General features: G+C 39.2%; 1 protein-coding gene across 2 annotated transcripts in view; it reads right to left on the reverse strand.

The window, feature by feature from the left end:
- COLGALT2 (collagen beta(1-O)galactosyltransferase 2) overlaps nt 1-16275 on the reverse strand; it is a 138999-nt gene that overhangs the window by 18822 nt on the left and 103902 nt on the right. For both annotated transcript variants that reach the window (XM_043964814.1, XM_043964813.1), the window contains 3 exons: nt 15889-16008; nt 5251-5327; nt 753-859 (listed from right to left, as the gene is read on the reverse strand). In XM_043964814.1, coding sequence (XP_043820749.1) covers nt 753-859; nt 5251-5327; nt 15889-16008 — 304 coding nt within the window. The remainder of the gene's footprint in view (nt 1-752; nt 860-5250; nt 5328-15888; nt 16009-16275) is intronic.

A 16275-nucleotide genomic window follows, 5' to 3' on the forward strand; every position in this document is an offset into this window, starting at 1 on the left:
TGGGGTGCAGTGGGGCAAGCACTGGCCATGGAATCCAAAGATAGGGTCCTGGAACTGACTAGCACTGTGACCACGGGCAAGTCACTCTCTGTTTTCCTCATCTGTAAAGTGGAGACAAGAAGATAGCACATAATAATGGCTAACCCTGAAATAGCCCCTTGATAGCTGTTAAAGCAATCTACATATTTTATCTTATTTGAGGTTATAGTAGATGATATGCTAGTTTGGGAGTCTAGAAGACCCAAATTCAAATCCAGTCAGACATTAGTTGTGTGGTCATGGGCAAGTCGCTTAGCCTCCCTGCCTCAGTTTCCTCAACTGTAAAATAGGGATAATGATATCTCCTACTTCTTAGGGTTGTTGTGAGGATCAAATAAGATAATATTTGTAGGGGCAGCTAGGTGGCACAGTGGATAAAGCCCCAGCCCTAGATTCAGGAGGACCTGAGTTCAAATTGAGCCTCAGACACTTGACACTTACTAGATGTGTGACCCTGGGCAAGTCACTTAGCCCTCATCGCCCTGCTCCCCCCCCAAAAGATAATATTTGTAAAAAGTGCTTAGCCTAGTGCCTTGCACCTGGTTGGCTCCCATCTCCTTCTCTTCCCTTATTTGTGCTGTTTGCCTTAGAGCGTGCTGTGAAAGAAAAGTGTATAAACCTCTAAGCACAATGTGCACATGAATTCTTCTTATTCTCCTAACCTGGTCATCAAAATCCGCATATACAAGGTGGGGGAGCACAAAGAAACTCACTTGCCATCCACAGCCTCTACAATTTTGACCTCGATCTCTTGTTCATAAAGCGTGCGCAACATTCGGTCCCGTCTGTCCTTCCGCCGTTTGAGGTTTATCATGAAAATCTAAGTGGAAAATTGGGGGGGGGGGGTAGCAACACAAATGAAGCAAGTTCCACTTCAGACATCCCATAAAGCTTAGCCTAAGAACCAAAGTCCTATTATAGCGGACATTCAGTAAAAGGGGATAGGAAAGCTTTGGTGGAGTCTTTTTTTTTTTTTAGGTTATACATTACAATCATGTTAAGCATATTTCCACATCAATCAGAACAAAAGGGAAAAAAACAAACAAAAAACCCCACAAGATAGAATAAACAGGAGCAATAACAACAAAAAAACCCAACAACAAAAGTGAAAATAGTATGCTTCAGTCTGCATTCAGACTCCAGTGTGCAGAGCATTTGTGGTGGAGTCTTTAGAGAAGGGGGGGGGCAGCAATCAGCCAAGGGAAGGAGGAGACTGATGTTTATATTTAGAGTTGGCCCTGTGCTTAAAGGGCTCGAATGCCGGCACTTGGAACCTTCCCTAATATCCCTAGCCGAGAATGTTTTTGCTCTTCTCAAATTTTCAATAGGACACATTTCCTGGATATCACCTTGATTCCCATCATTCCTTACCTTGTCCTATAGTTAAACATACATAAATCATACATTCCCCCAACAGGTCCTTGAAAGGACTGACTGTGTCTTTTTAAAAAATCTTTGTATTCACAAAGTACCTCGCACATAGTAGGTACTTAATAAATATTTGCTGTAATAGAATTCTTCTTAAAATCAACTCTTTGTATAACCACTCTGGTTATACTCTGAAAAATCTCCTAAATACACTAGAGGGAGCAAAGTCAAATAAATGATTTCAGAAGCCCAGAAACAGCAAGTAGACACAGCATTGCTAAGGCAGGGGTTTCCTCCCACTCTCCTTCCAGATATAAGCATTCAAAGAGACAGCCCAATACTTGGCTCATAATAAGTGCTAAATAAAAAGCATTCCATTCATTCATATAACAGGACAGTTTCCTTTAACGTTAACCCAATGGTATTTACATCAGTCATTGTATTTGAGCCGTATTTTGTTGTATTATCATTCTGAGTTTATTTACTAGGTTTCAGTCACATATACAATGACCACAATACTATAAATAAAGTTCACACTTGGGAGGCTTCCCTTGATATGCATCCCTTCATCTACATTGTTCCTGGTTTCTTTGAATTTTTCATATCTCTATCTATATCATCTCTCTTTCTATCTCTCTCTCTATCTCTATCTATCTCATTCCTTAGAATATAGTAATACTCCATGAGACACATCCCATAACTTAATGTGACATTTCTCTCTTGGGGGACACATATTTTGTGTCTGCTACCTTTTCTTTCTTTGTTCTTCCTTCCTTCCTTCCTTCCTTCCTTCCTTCCTTCCTTCCTTCCTTCCTTCCTTCCTTCCTTCCTTCCTTCCTTCCTTCCTTCCTTCCTTCCTTCCTTTCTTTCTTTCTTTCTTTCTTTCTTTCTTTCTTTCTTTCTTTCTTTCTTTCTTTCGGTGAGGCAATTGGGGTTAAGTCACTTGCCTAGGGTCACACAGCTAGTAAGTGTTAAGTGTCTGAGATTGGAATTGAACTCAGGTCCTCCTGAATCCAGGGCCGGTGCTCTACCCAGTGCACCACCTAGCTGCCCTGTGTGCTACCTTTTCAACAAATATTTCACTGTAGATTAGTGGAAAGAACATACACCAGTTCAGAAAATGGGAAACCCTGCTTCTATTTTTGCTTGGCTACCACCTAAGTGACTTGGTGTAGTGGAGAGAACATTCAATTTAAAATCTGTGGGACTCAGTTCAAATGTGAGCTCTCCTACTGACTGTGCGACCTTTGACAAATCAATTTACCTCTCTAAGCCTCAGTTTCTTTATCTCTAAAATTAGGGGTTTGGGCTATGCTCTTGTGTCCAAGATCCCGTCCGGCTCTAAATCCTATGAGTACATAAATGTGCTGTGAACTAAGAGCTGTCTCTCCTTGTATGAATCCCAACTCCCGGAGACTCATCTCCAAAATATGGGGATTGGGTTAGATCTCTGAACTCCTTGCCAGCTTTAATATTTTATGAATCCAAGTGGAAAGTAAAATTAAATCTAAGGAAATGAAAGTTTTGAGATAAGTAGAGTTACCATAGATAAAGGGGAAAATGCCTATTTACTTGGGGAATGTACTTTTATAAAGGTGTTTTGTTAAGAATCATCTGTTGTATCAAAACAAAATATAACAATATGCTTATTTTTCCTTGACCAAAGAAAAGGCTTCAAGAGATACTGAAATGCTTTATATTTAATTTAGTTGATGCTTATATTTAATTTCATGAAAACCACTAAGTTTATTTCAGGTTGCGTGTGTGTGCTTATATGTGTACGTGTATGTGGGAATTGCTGTGTACAAATTCCACATCTTCTGTCTGGAGAGACCTAACAACGGTCCTTTCACATGGATAATAATGAAACTATTTGGGGACACTGGCTGCTCTGTTCTGGCTATAAGCAGAACAGGAGCAAAAACATACTTCTCATCTGGGAAGACCAGATTTTAGCAAATATAAACCCAACCCCAAGCCCTACTCAGTCCAAGGGCAATAAAAATTGTGGCCACAAAGGGAAAACACAGACAACAGAGAAACACATGCATACACTCACAGCAGACTGTAAATAGGAAGTGGGGTGGGACGAGGTGAAGGGGGGAATCCATTAAATCAAATATGGCCCAAACATTGGCCACACCAGAACACCAAATCCTAGCTTGACAGGACCCTGGGACACGTCCTTTTTTATTTCCCTCTTGCTGGGCAGGTCCATACCTAAATCATCCCAGAGAGATGGACAACTAGCCGGCCTTAAAGCATTACATAAAAATTAATTGTTACTGGTATTATTTTATTCTTCAGGAAAGGAGATTCCTTCCATAACCAACTTCACTGTTACAACTTTTATGGCCCTACTTTTACTGTGTCTTCTTTAAGACAAAACAAACCATGAAGAATCATAGGCATATGTCCCTGAGGCTTTGCCTAACAGAAATTAGACACAGGATCTAGAAGAAACAATATACTTTGTTAGGGAAGAGAACAACAAGTGTCTCTCAAGACACTTAGGTTCTCAGCACAGAGAAGGGGTTTTATTTTTTTTTCCTTGTCATGAACCTCTTTAGCATTCTGGTGAAGTCTATGGGTCTTTTCTTAGAATAAATTTTTTTTAAAAATCATCAAAGGGATTAAAATATAATAACATTTTATTATAATTGTTATAATATTTTATTATAATTATCACATTTTCTTATAATTACTATACCACAAGATTGTATCGTGATCCTTATAGTATAATTAGATTTTATTATAATAATTATGATATAAGATTATATTATAATTATAATAACCTCAGTTTGAGAGTGAAAATTAAGATGTCTTTTTCCTCCTCTACAAGTTCATGAATTCCATTAAAATCTAGCTACAGACTAACTCCTTTTCCCTACTTATCTCCCTAACACCACCCTCTCTAGGTTAAGAATCCCTGAGGTCTGAGATGTAGTATGAGGCATGGATGACGGCAAGAGGATTGGATATGAGATGGATGAATACATCCATGGGGTCAATGAAATTGCTTGGGTCAAGTCCATTTTTGGTTGGCTAATTATTTCTAAACACTACTTGCAATTTTGTTTAAATCCCCTCTAATTCAATTTCAACCATCTCCCTCTCTAATGATAATAATAATTAATAATAATAACTCCAATAATGATAACTGGTATTCATACAATGTTCTAGTTTGCAAAGAACTTTACATATTTCATATTAGATGAGCTTTAAAACAACCCTGTGAGGCAGGTACTACAGTTATTCTTGCCTTTATAGAGGCTCAGGGAAGATAGGTGACTATGTAAGCTACTTAATATCAGAAATGAGATTAGAATGTAGGTGTTTGTTGACTCCCTTCTTCTCAAACACCACCTTCCTATAGAGAAGGAACAGAAAATAATAAAACATGTAAAACAAAACAGGGGCTTATCCCAGAATGTTTTTTCCCCCCACTGACTTAAAAGTAGTAGAAGGAAAGGAAAGTCTGCTTTTAGGTACATAAAGATTATTGTAGTGTCTTAGGAAATAGACCTCAGTGTAAATACTCAAAATTTGTTAGTTTCTTTTGGCAGATGCTCAAGTTGCTTTTACCATGATTCTCCTCTTTGCAGATGAGGAAATCTGAGGCAATATATGTTTGGTGATTTGCTGAAGGTCAGACAGTCTATTAACAACAGAGTCAAATTAATTGGTTCTCAGAAACATATGACATTCAAATATCCATGTAATATATTTCCCTGTATCTATAAATATGTATATTTATATTAACATTGAATAAATACATAAAGATATATGTATATATATAATATATATGTGTATATGTATATTTATATATCTCCTCTTCCTTACCTCATCAAATCCCATCTTGTCTGGGTATTTGGGAGCAACTGAGACATACTGGGAAGGTTCAATTGGAGGACGGTCAACTGAAAGGTAAGAAATATAATCAATGAAAAAAAATATATAATTCTAGTACCTAGCATTGTGCTTTGTACATAACAATCACCTAATAAATGTCTGTTGAATTGAGTTGACTTTCATCAGCATTTCCTGCTCTCTGTGGGTGGGTTACACTTCATCCATCCACTTTTTCATGGATGCATGCATACATGCATTCAACAAGCATTTGTTAAGTGCCTACTTTGTGTGCAGATGCTGAGGGAGAGATTAAAAAAAGAAAAATTCCTTTCCCTTGGATAGCATACATTCTTTTATTTAAATTTTGTTTTTATTTTGAACTTAAGAAGTAACAAAATGGGAATTTGCATATGCATAATAGAATGGAATAAAAATATTGTACATGGAAAATTCAGGTCTTAATTATATTACTTGCTTTTCGTTCTAAGTATACAATAGGTTCAACCTGTAGCTTTCAAAGCTATCCTGCCTGTCTATAGGGAGCTTAAATTCTGTTGGGGGAAACAACATGTACATAGATAAGTAAATGTGAAATATATTCAAACCAAATACAAACTATTTTCAGGAGAGAATACACCAGAAAATGGGAGGATCAAAGCATATTCTTGGGTGGGAGATGGCACTTAAGCTTGGACTTGTAGGAATTGTGGGATTCCAACAGGAGGAAGTGAAAAGGGAATACATTCCAGGCATGGAGGGCAATTTGTGGAAAAGCAGGGAGATGGTGGATGGAATATTGTATATGGGAGGGAACAAGCTGATCAGTCTGGCTGGATTGTAAAGTCACTGAAGAAGAAGAAAGTGTAATAAGCCTGGAAAGGTGGGCTGGAGCCAGATTGCGAAGGTATTAAATGGTAAAAAGAAGAATTTGTATTTTATCCTAAAGGAAAAAGAGCTATGAAAATTTCTTGAGCAGAAGAGTAATGCAGTGGGCCTCATGTTTTGGGGATATCACTTGGCAGCTGCATGGAAGATGGAATGGAAACTGGAGAGTCTTGGTTAGGAAACTATAGCAATATGCCAGGTGAGAGGCAGTGAGGGCTTGAACTAGCACAATAGCCCTGTGAGTGGAGGGTTGGGTAGCTACATGGGACAGTGTATAGAATGTCAGGCCTAGAGTCCAGAAAACTCATCTTCAAATCCAGCCTCAGATACTTACTAGCTGTGTGACCTTGGGCAAGTCACTTAACCCTATTTTCTTCAGTTTCCTCATCAGTAAAATGAGCTGGAGAAGGAAATGGAAAACCACTCCAATATCTTTACCAAGAAAACACCAAATCCAGTCATGAAGAATCAGACATGACTGGAAATGATACAACAACAAAGAGTAGAGAGAAAGGAAAGGATGTAAGAGATGCGAAGGCTGTGAATTACCAAGACCTGGCAATTGAGTGTATATAGCAGAAGGGGAGTGAAGAGTCAAGGATGATTTCAAGGTTGGAAAAGATAGTGGTGTCTTGGCTAGAAATAAGGAGGTTAAGGAGGAAGGGTGGGTTTGGAGGCAGGAAAGAATGATGCCCAGGTCAGGGAGAAAATCCAAAGGTAATATGAATCCAACCACTCCTAAAGCATTTCCTCCTGGCTTGATAAGACATGAACAAACTAATGATTTAAACCATGAGCTAATTACTGAGAACTGTGGGTTCTGTTGTCAAATTTGCTATAGTTCCTTATATGTGAAAACTGTGACCCTGTTTTTTCCAATGGAAAGTAAAAAACCAGCCACTTAACTTCTCCATAACTTTTTTTTTTTTGGGGGGGGGGGGAGGTGAGGCAATTTGGGTTAAGTGACTTGCTCAGGGTCACACAGTTAGTAAGTGTCAAGGGTCTGAGGCCAGATTTGAACTCAGGTCCTCCTGAATCTAGGCCTGGTGCTTTATCCACTGCGCCACCTAGCTGCCCCTCCATAACTTTTTAAAGAGTCATTCCACACAATCACTGGATCTTTTCAAACATCTTTCAGATTTCATCTAATCTAATTGATCAAATCAAAAAGCATTTATTAAGCATCTGCTATATGCTAGGCACTGTTCAAGGGATACAAAGATTAAAAAAAATAAATAATGCTTGCTCTCAGGGAGTTGATATTCTATCTGGGGATATAATGTATGTATTCATATGTATCTATGTGTATGTGCTTGTATATGAATTTTGTGTGTGTGTTTGTTTTGTTGTTTATCTGATTAGTTGTGTCTGACTCTTCATGACCCCATTTGGGGTTTTCTTGGCAAAGATACCAGAGCGATCTGCCATTTCCTTCTCCAGCTCATTTTACAGATGAGCAAACTGAGGCAAGCAGGGTTAGTGCTCTATTGACTACACCACCTATCTGCTCCATAAATCTCTCCATCACATCTAAAAAACAGTGATCCAGACTTTGCTTGAAGACGTCTAGAGAGAAGGGACCTGATACCTCAAGGGGCAGCTGAATTCAGTTTTGGATGGTCCTAATTGTTAGGAAATCTTTCCCTCTCTGCAGTTGCTACTCACTGCTCTGATGTCTCTCCTAAGAAGCCAAATAGAACAAGTCTTATCTTGAAAAGGAGTATAAAAATGTAGTGCGTCTTTTCAATGATATATTCTCTGGAGTGTAAAACCACTCCAGTGTGTTTGCCAGGAAAACTCCAAATGGGATCAAGAAGAGTCGCACACAACTGAAAACGATGAAACGACAACAACAAAACATATTTGTTCCACCAAATAGCCTTGATACATGCTCTCTTGGAGTAAGTAATGAGTCTGACTCTCCTTATACTTATTCATTTTCTAAATGAGCTCTCTTATAGCACTCATGGCACACAAAGTATCTTTGGCAAAATGCCGCAGGCTACTCACACCCAAGATGTGCCTCTCCAGTCCCCTCTGGGTCACCCACACTTTTGATACCTCCAACTGTGGTTTTATGATTCATAGCTATAGAGTACCACTGGTAGACTATTAGTGCTAAAAAGAAAGGTTCTGGCGGCAGAGAGGGCTCAGGGGCAGAGAAGGCTGGCACAATTTTCCCAATCCAATTCACTTTTGGCCTCCTAATAAATTCTGGGCTGAGTATCTTGTTCATATGTTTAAGACAATATATATGTGTGTGTGTGTGTGTGTGTGTGTGTGTGTGTATGAATACACACACACACACACATATATATATATATACTCACAAACTATAAATATATATATACACTCACAGACTGTCTCTCTCCATATATATATAGATATATATATACATATATATACATACACATACATTCACAGACTATAAAGATATACACTCACAGACCCCCCCATATATACAAAGATACATACACAGACTCACAGACTAATTCAATTGCTAGCCTGCTCAACAGTATGTCATAATCTACGTTTCATGTCTTTTTCTCTGTGAATGGTTTGACGGATCTTTTTTGAATGGTTCTGGATCTCACTGAGTCCCTGAGTATGTTGGGCCTTTATGCAATCAGCACTGTGGCATCTACAAATAGGCTGACTTTCTGTTCTTATCCTTTTTTGGGTTATGATCCTTCTTCCTCTGGAAGTCTGGTGAAGCCCAGGGACCCTTTCTCAGAACAGTATTTTTTAATGCATAGAATAAGATACATTAGAATACAATATTAATATAAAATAGAAATTATGTTCTTTGAAATAATTGAAACTAATCATAATAACACCTATTTAAATGCTGAACTTGGAGTCAGAAAGACCTGACTAATCATCTAACCTCTGTCTGCACCAGTTTCATCATCTGTAAAATGATGGCTGTTATGAGGATCAAATGGGATGAATATGTACAGCTCTTTGCAAAACTTAAAATGCTATTTAGATGCCAAATATTTATTTTTGTTTGTTTGTTTGTTGGGTTTTTTTGTGTTTGTTTTTGCAAGGCAATGAGGGGTTAAGTGACTTTCCCAGGCTCACACAGGTAGTAAGTGTCAAGTGTCTGAGGCCAGATTTGAACTCAGGTACTCCTGAATTCACGGCCAGTGCTTTATCCACTGTGCCACCTAGCTGCCTCCCACCAACTATTTATTATTATTACATTAATTTTATAAAAAACCTACATTTTTTAAAGACAATCTGTGGGGTAGGTAATACAAGTAGGACTATTCCCATCACAGATGAAGAAATGGAGGTGTGAAGTTCTATGATTTCCCCAAGGTCACAATGAACTGAGCAGATACTGAGCACATTGAGTAGGGGTATCATAATTATTCTCACACTCTTAAGTGTCTGGGCTGGGACTCAGGCCCAGGTCTTCTAACTCCTAGGCTGGTGCTCTTCCCATGATCCCATGCTGTTTCAAACAGTGACTTAAAAATACTCTCTAGCATTTATTTCCTTTTTGTCCTTACTCTGCAAGCAGGAGATGCTTAATAAATGTTTATTGGATGGGAATGTTTATTGAATTAGACCATGAGACCACAATGTTCAATTGTTCAGTTTCACTGCAAAGTGTGACCATCAAATAATGGTCTTCACTTCACCAGCCACACAAAAAAGTCATCTTGGTACCTGCCAATAGCAATCGGCAGCTACTTCCTCCCATTGGTTTTTCTGCAAATACATACTACTTTGAGGCTACCCTCTAGTATATTTCCATTTGTTCTGCTCTGTTGCTTCTCTCATTCCTTTTGGATTTCCATGGGAAAAAACAAACCCAACATGAATTCATCAGATTCTTTCTGAACAGAATGTTCCGGTTGCTCCAATTCTCTCCCTTCCAAGGTGGCTTTCCTTACTTAGACCTAAATATAGTGGTTTTACTACTCCAGAAATGCCTCTTAGTCCCTTTAGGATGCACAAATGGCCTGTGGAGTTTTAAAAATGGCCTCGGCCAAGAAAGAGGCAGTTTGCTATTTTGTTTCAGGCAAAGATGCCACAGACATAACAGCTTGCTCACCGATTTACTTGTAGGACCTATGAGTGGTTGGTTTCTGAAAGTTGTAGCTCAGTTCAAATTTCAAGGCTATGTGTCTAATGCTTTGATGGTAAGGAATAATCACACAATGATGATGATGATAAATAATAAGAGTAGCATTTACTGTAAATAGTGCTTTAAGGTTTATAAAGTCTCTCATAAATGTTATCTCATTTGATCCTCCCTAGAACCCTGGGAGTTAGGTGCTGTTATTATCCACATTTTACAGATGAGGAAACTGACGCAGACAGAAGTGATTTGCCCAGGGTTACACAGCTAGGTGGTGCAGTGGATAGAAAGCACTTGGATAGAGAAAATGTCTTAGACATTTTCTAAGCTGTGTAATCCTAGAGAAGTCACTTAACCCTGTTTGCCTCAGTTTCCTCTTCTGAAAAATAAGCTGGAAACGGAAATGGCAAACCACTATAGTATCTTTGTCAAGAGAACCCCAAATGGGGTCACAAAGACTGAAAAACAACTAAAAAAGGAAAAAGGAACACAGCTAAGAAGTGTCTGAGGATGGGTTTATACTCAGGTCTTCCCAACTACAGGTCCAGTGCTCTATTCACTACACCAGCACTAGGAGAAATTATATTGGGTCAGACTTATGACACGGCAGAGGCTCTAGAGGTTATGCCTGGCATGCAAGGGAGTCCAGTTGTCCTTCCTGAAATCAGTCTTTGAGGTCAGGTATTAGATACATCCCAGCTTCTCTGATTAGCCATTTATAGCTCATCCATTCATGAATTTGTCCCAATACTTCTTGAAATGAGTTACACTTTCTGACTGTATCATCTCTAAGTAGTAATGAGTCCTGCAGGTTTATTATCTGCTTCTGAGAATAGTGTTTTAAATGGGAGCAGCTAGATGGTGCAGTGGATAAAGCACCTGCTCTGGATTCAGGAGGATCTGAGTTCAAATCCTGTCTCAGACACATGACACTTACTAGCTGTGTGACCCTGGGCAAGTCACTTAACCCTCATTGCCCTGCAAAAAGCAAAAAAGAGAAGGAAGGGAGGGTAAATGATCCTTCTTAAGCAAGATGTCATAGTGCTATGGAAAGAGCACTTCATTTGGTGCCCAAGGATTGCTTCCTCAGGAGGTAGGTAATGAGGAACTGAATTAACGGAAGTAGAGAAAAGAGGAAGCGCTCTAGATGTTGTGGAGGTAGAATCAACAAGACTTGGCAAGTGATTGGGTGGGGGCAGTGAAGGAGAGTGAAGAATAGATCATGGCAAATTGCAAACCTGTATGACCTGAAGGATGGTGGTGCTACCAACAAGAAAAGGGATATTAAGAGAAGGGATGATTGTAGGGGGGGAGATGGAAAGTTCTGTTCTGGACTTTTTGAGTTTGAGATGTTTATGCAACACACAAGTGGAAACATACATCAGGCAGTTAGTGATGCAGGGCTGGGGCCCAGGATAACATGAGGGCTGGATCGTCTGCACTGCACCATGGGCATTTAACATATGCTACCTTGTTTTGTTGTTTCTGTTATGTGTAAACCCTGTGTCCACAAGTGAACTCTAAGTTTTGTCAGGGTGTTTTATCTCTCTGTATCCCCAATGCCTAGCACAGGACCCCGTGCAAAGTAGGGCACTCAGTATTTGTTGATAATTCATTGAATTGGTTCTTTAACCATGAGTGATACCAAAGTGCTTAAATTTATATCAAGATTGACTATATTTAGAGTTTCTTAATGGAGGACATTTTAAAAATATGATGCAATTCATGTTTTTTTTTTCTGTTCTGTTATGGTGACATACAATTCTTTCCAATTTTTTCTTCTTAAGATAAATGGTTTTATGAAAACTAACAAATAATAATAATAGAACTACACAGTAAGTGGACCACGACTAGGGTGAAAACAAAGCCTTGGGAAAATCTGACCATAGCCAGCGTGTTATTTTGTTTGACTCTAGTTATTTGTCACAAAAGAGGGTTCAATTGAGGTGGGGGTGTAAAAGGATATCACTTTCACAAACTCGAAGGAATTTTAGCCAACTCATGCTCACATTTGTGAGTTCCTTCTCTCCCATGGCAAGGCTACATCTCTCTCTTAAGATTCTAAGGACACCCCAAAGGAGGTACCTCCCTCCCTGATATTTTAAATGCATTCCTAGGAAGGGTGCCATTAACATAAAATCACACTTCTCACATTTCCCCCAATCATTCTTATTTTTCCTATTCCTTAAAAATCAAATGATAAATGACAAAACTACAAACCTTGAGTGTACCTGAATCTATCAAATGATCATTAAGTATCTACTTTGTGTAAGTCACTGTCATCAGCACTGGGGGCACCAAAACAAAAGAATCTCTGCCCTTCGAGAGCTTCTTTTCTTTTCTTTTTTTTTTTTTGGTGAGGCAATTGGGGTTAAGTGACTTGCCCAGGGTCACACAGCTAGTAAGTGTTAAGTGTCTGAGGCCAGATTTGAACTCAGGTTCTCCTGACTCCAGGGCCAGTGCTCTACCCACTGCACCACCTAGCTACCCCAAGAACTTATTTTCTACTGGGCAGATATACTATATACATAGATAGGTATAGTATGAGGTGTCCCAAAAGTCTTAGTGCAATTTTGTTTTAATAGCTTAAACCTGAACTAAAACTTTTGAAATGTTCTGTATAAGGAAAATTGAAGAAAGAGGGCACATTAACAAATGGGATAAGGAAGGGGCTTGATCAGAGAAGATGGTATTGAGCAGGGATCCTTAAACCTTTTACACTCACAACCCCTTTTCGTCTGAGAAATTTTTATGCAACCTCATAACCTTTTACTGTTGCCAATTGTTTTGCGACTCCCACACTCAGTGACTTGACCTCATATGGGGTCAGAACACATAGTTTAAGAAGCTAAGTTATAGAAAGGAAGTACCATTTGGGTCCTGCCTAGAAGAAAGACAAGAATTCTAAGATATGGAGATGAGGGTAGAATTCATTCAATCAATGAGGAGGAGTAGGGGTGGGATATTGTGAATGCATAGATATAGTATTGGTTTCTCCAAGGGACAGCTAGTAGTCTCTTTTAGCTGAAGCATATAATTTCTAAAGGGGAGTAATATACACTACTGGAATATAACAAAGCTGGAAAAAGCAAGCAGGAGTCAGATTGTGGAGTCAAATGCTGAGCTAAGTTAGGTTTTGAATAATTGATCTGCCAGTCAGGATTTTCTAAGCATCTATGATGTGCCCTGAATTGCTTCTTCTTCACCCTGTAGAAATATCGGTATTGGGCTTCAGCTCCATTCAAAGGCATTTCCAAAGCATATATTATGTGGGGATATGAGCAAAGCACAGAAGTCACAGAGCCTCAGAATTAGAAGAGACCATGCCCTCTGCAATATCGAGGACCTCCAGCAAGAGGACATTCCCCACCTCTGGAGTCCCTTCCTCCTTGTGGATGGATCTAATTGTTAAAACTTTTCCCCAAAATCGAGCCTCAATATGCATCTTTGCACTTATGCCCAGTTGTTTTTCCTTCTGCCCTCTGGGGCCAAAGAGAAGATGTAGAATCCTTATTCCCCATTACATTGCTCCATGTCCTGGTTCCTTCAGCCACTTCTCATATGGCATGAACTGGAGTTACTTCCCCATCAAGTTCCAACCTGTCTTTCTAGGTTGATTTAATATTATTACTCCTCACCTAAATGTTGCAGTTAAATTTGCCTGCATCTTTGGACTGTGTTTTTGCTGGGTCTGCACAGTCACCCTGCCCCTGACCCCATGCCCAGAATGCTTTCTTTCCTCTCTGCTCCCTCTTAGCATCACTAGCTCTCTTTACACAAGGGCCACCTCCTCCAGGAGGTCTGTCCTGATGCCCTAGGTGTCAGTGCTCCAGACCTGAAAATACTTTATTATTTACTTAGCTAAACACATGCTCTGCTCTCTGCTGCCCCTTATTGGTTGTAAAGATTTTTAGGGCAAAGGCCCTCATTTTTGTCTGAATCCTTAGCACCTTGCACATATTGAGTGCTTAAATACTCATTCATTCATTTGCTCACTTATTTATTTATTCATTCATTCATTTATCCATCTATTTATTTATTTGTCTGTTTTTATTTGTTCATTCATTTTTTGTTCGTTCATCTATTTGTTCATTCATTCGTCCATTTATCTACCACTTATTTATTCATTCATTCATTCATCCATTCATTCATCCATCATCCATCCATCCATTCAATCATTCTTTTTTTTCTTCGTTCATTTGTTTGTTTATTTTAATGAATGGAGAAGCAACACAGTTAATGATGAAAGCTGAGCTGCCTAGATTTTCTGGAATTCCCAAACCATGTTAAATAGAATTTGCCTTCTTCCTGGCACCTCAACCTAAATACAGGAACACCCATTCTTCTGTTTGCAATTTTAATTAAAGTCAAAGAGAGATTGACTTAAGCCCTTCACTATTTACCCAGGAGATCTGTAGTTTAGGATTCTGTACTGGCAGGCTGTATTTCAGATTGATCTGATTCAGAGACAGATGGTTCAGCTGAATAAATCACTGTAAATCCAAAATCTTGTGGAAGTTCAGAGAAATTTAATTTGGAGGCTCTTCTCCCATACCTACCCTGAAGACAATGGAGTTTTCACTTACAAATGACTAAAAGGGAAGTGTACATATCTGAGGGTCCATTACAAAAAAAAAAAAGCAAAAAAAGAACCAATCTCAGACCCAGATGAATAAGGACTCCCTAAACAAATGTCGAGGCAGCTAGGTGGTACAATGAATAGAGTGCTGGGCCTGGAGTCAGGAAGACTCATCTTTCTGAGGTCAAATCCAGCCTCAGCTACTTACTGTGTGACCCTGAGCAAGTCACTTCACCCTGTTTGCCCTCAGTTCCCTCATCTGAAAAATAAGTTGGAGAATAAAATGGCAAACCATTCCAGTATCTTTGCCAAGAAAACCCTATGTGGAGTCACAAAGAGTCGGACACAACTGAAACAACTGAACAACAACAACAAACAAATGTCGGGAGACAAGTAGAGAGAGTTAAGTGAGTGGCCAGTCCTGAGGGATGGAGACCTGTGAACAGTGGGAAAACTACCAGATCCGTAGTTGAATGATAAGCACTGGAACCTCTGCTTTGTTATTTTCTCCTTGTATGACCACAGTGAAGTCATTTAAGCTTCTCTGGGCCCTGTTTTTCTAATTTGTGAAATGAGGACACTGGTCTGTAAAATCTCGAAAGTCCTTCCTTGCTCTAAATTTGTGATTCTACTTCTTGTTTTAAAAAACAAAAGCAAGAAAAACAAACTCAAATTAAGTGAGTTTGTCCATTCATCTCTATAGCTAAGGCAGACCTATATTCGCTGCTAGTGTCCAATGAAGGAAGGATTCTAGATTTGGAAGGATTCAAATTTAGGTGGGAGGGCCCTAGCCCAATCCCTTTACTTTGTAGATTAGGAAACAGAGGCTCAGACATGGAGTGACTTGCCCAAGGTTGCACAGGTGGAAGGGCCAGGATTTGAATTCATATCTCCAATTCTAGAGGGAGCCCCCTTTCTACTGCAATTTGACCTATGGATTTGGAGTCAGGACTTTTTATCATGAAACAGAAAGAGGAGAAACTGAAGTGATCACTTTTTCTTTGCCATTAAAATTGACAACCAGATACTGCAAAACTGGACCCTGTCCTATAGGTATCCTAGTCTTACTTACTCATCGCTTCTATTTGCACATGAATGAGGTTCTCCATGTCCTCTTCCAGTGTCTGGTGTGGCTTCAGTGGGATGGGAAGGTAACCATAGTGTTCTCTATTGCAGAGATACATCTGAATACCTGAGGTTCAAAGAATAAGAAACACTGATGAGTGTCCCTGGTTCGCAGGTTGAACCCCTCCCCCTGCCAAGTTTTTTGTATCTTTCCAATGGATCACAAACTGCATTTCTGACACCTCAATCCATCCTTTGTTTTGTTTTGTTTTTGTTAGATGATACATGATGCAGAAGTATTTTTTTTTACAAATTGTTTAATGATTATTTATGCAACATTAAAAAAGTAACCCCGATCAGAAAACACATTCTTTTGGAGGCGTTCTACACAGGC

This window comes from Dromiciops gliroides, chromosome 4, assembly GCF_019393635.1.
Source record: "Dromiciops gliroides isolate mDroGli1 chromosome 4, mDroGli1.pri, whole genome shotgun sequence".
In the NCBI taxonomy this organism is placed as follows: Eukaryota; Metazoa; Chordata; class Mammalia; order Microbiotheria; family Microbiotheriidae; genus Dromiciops; species Dromiciops gliroides.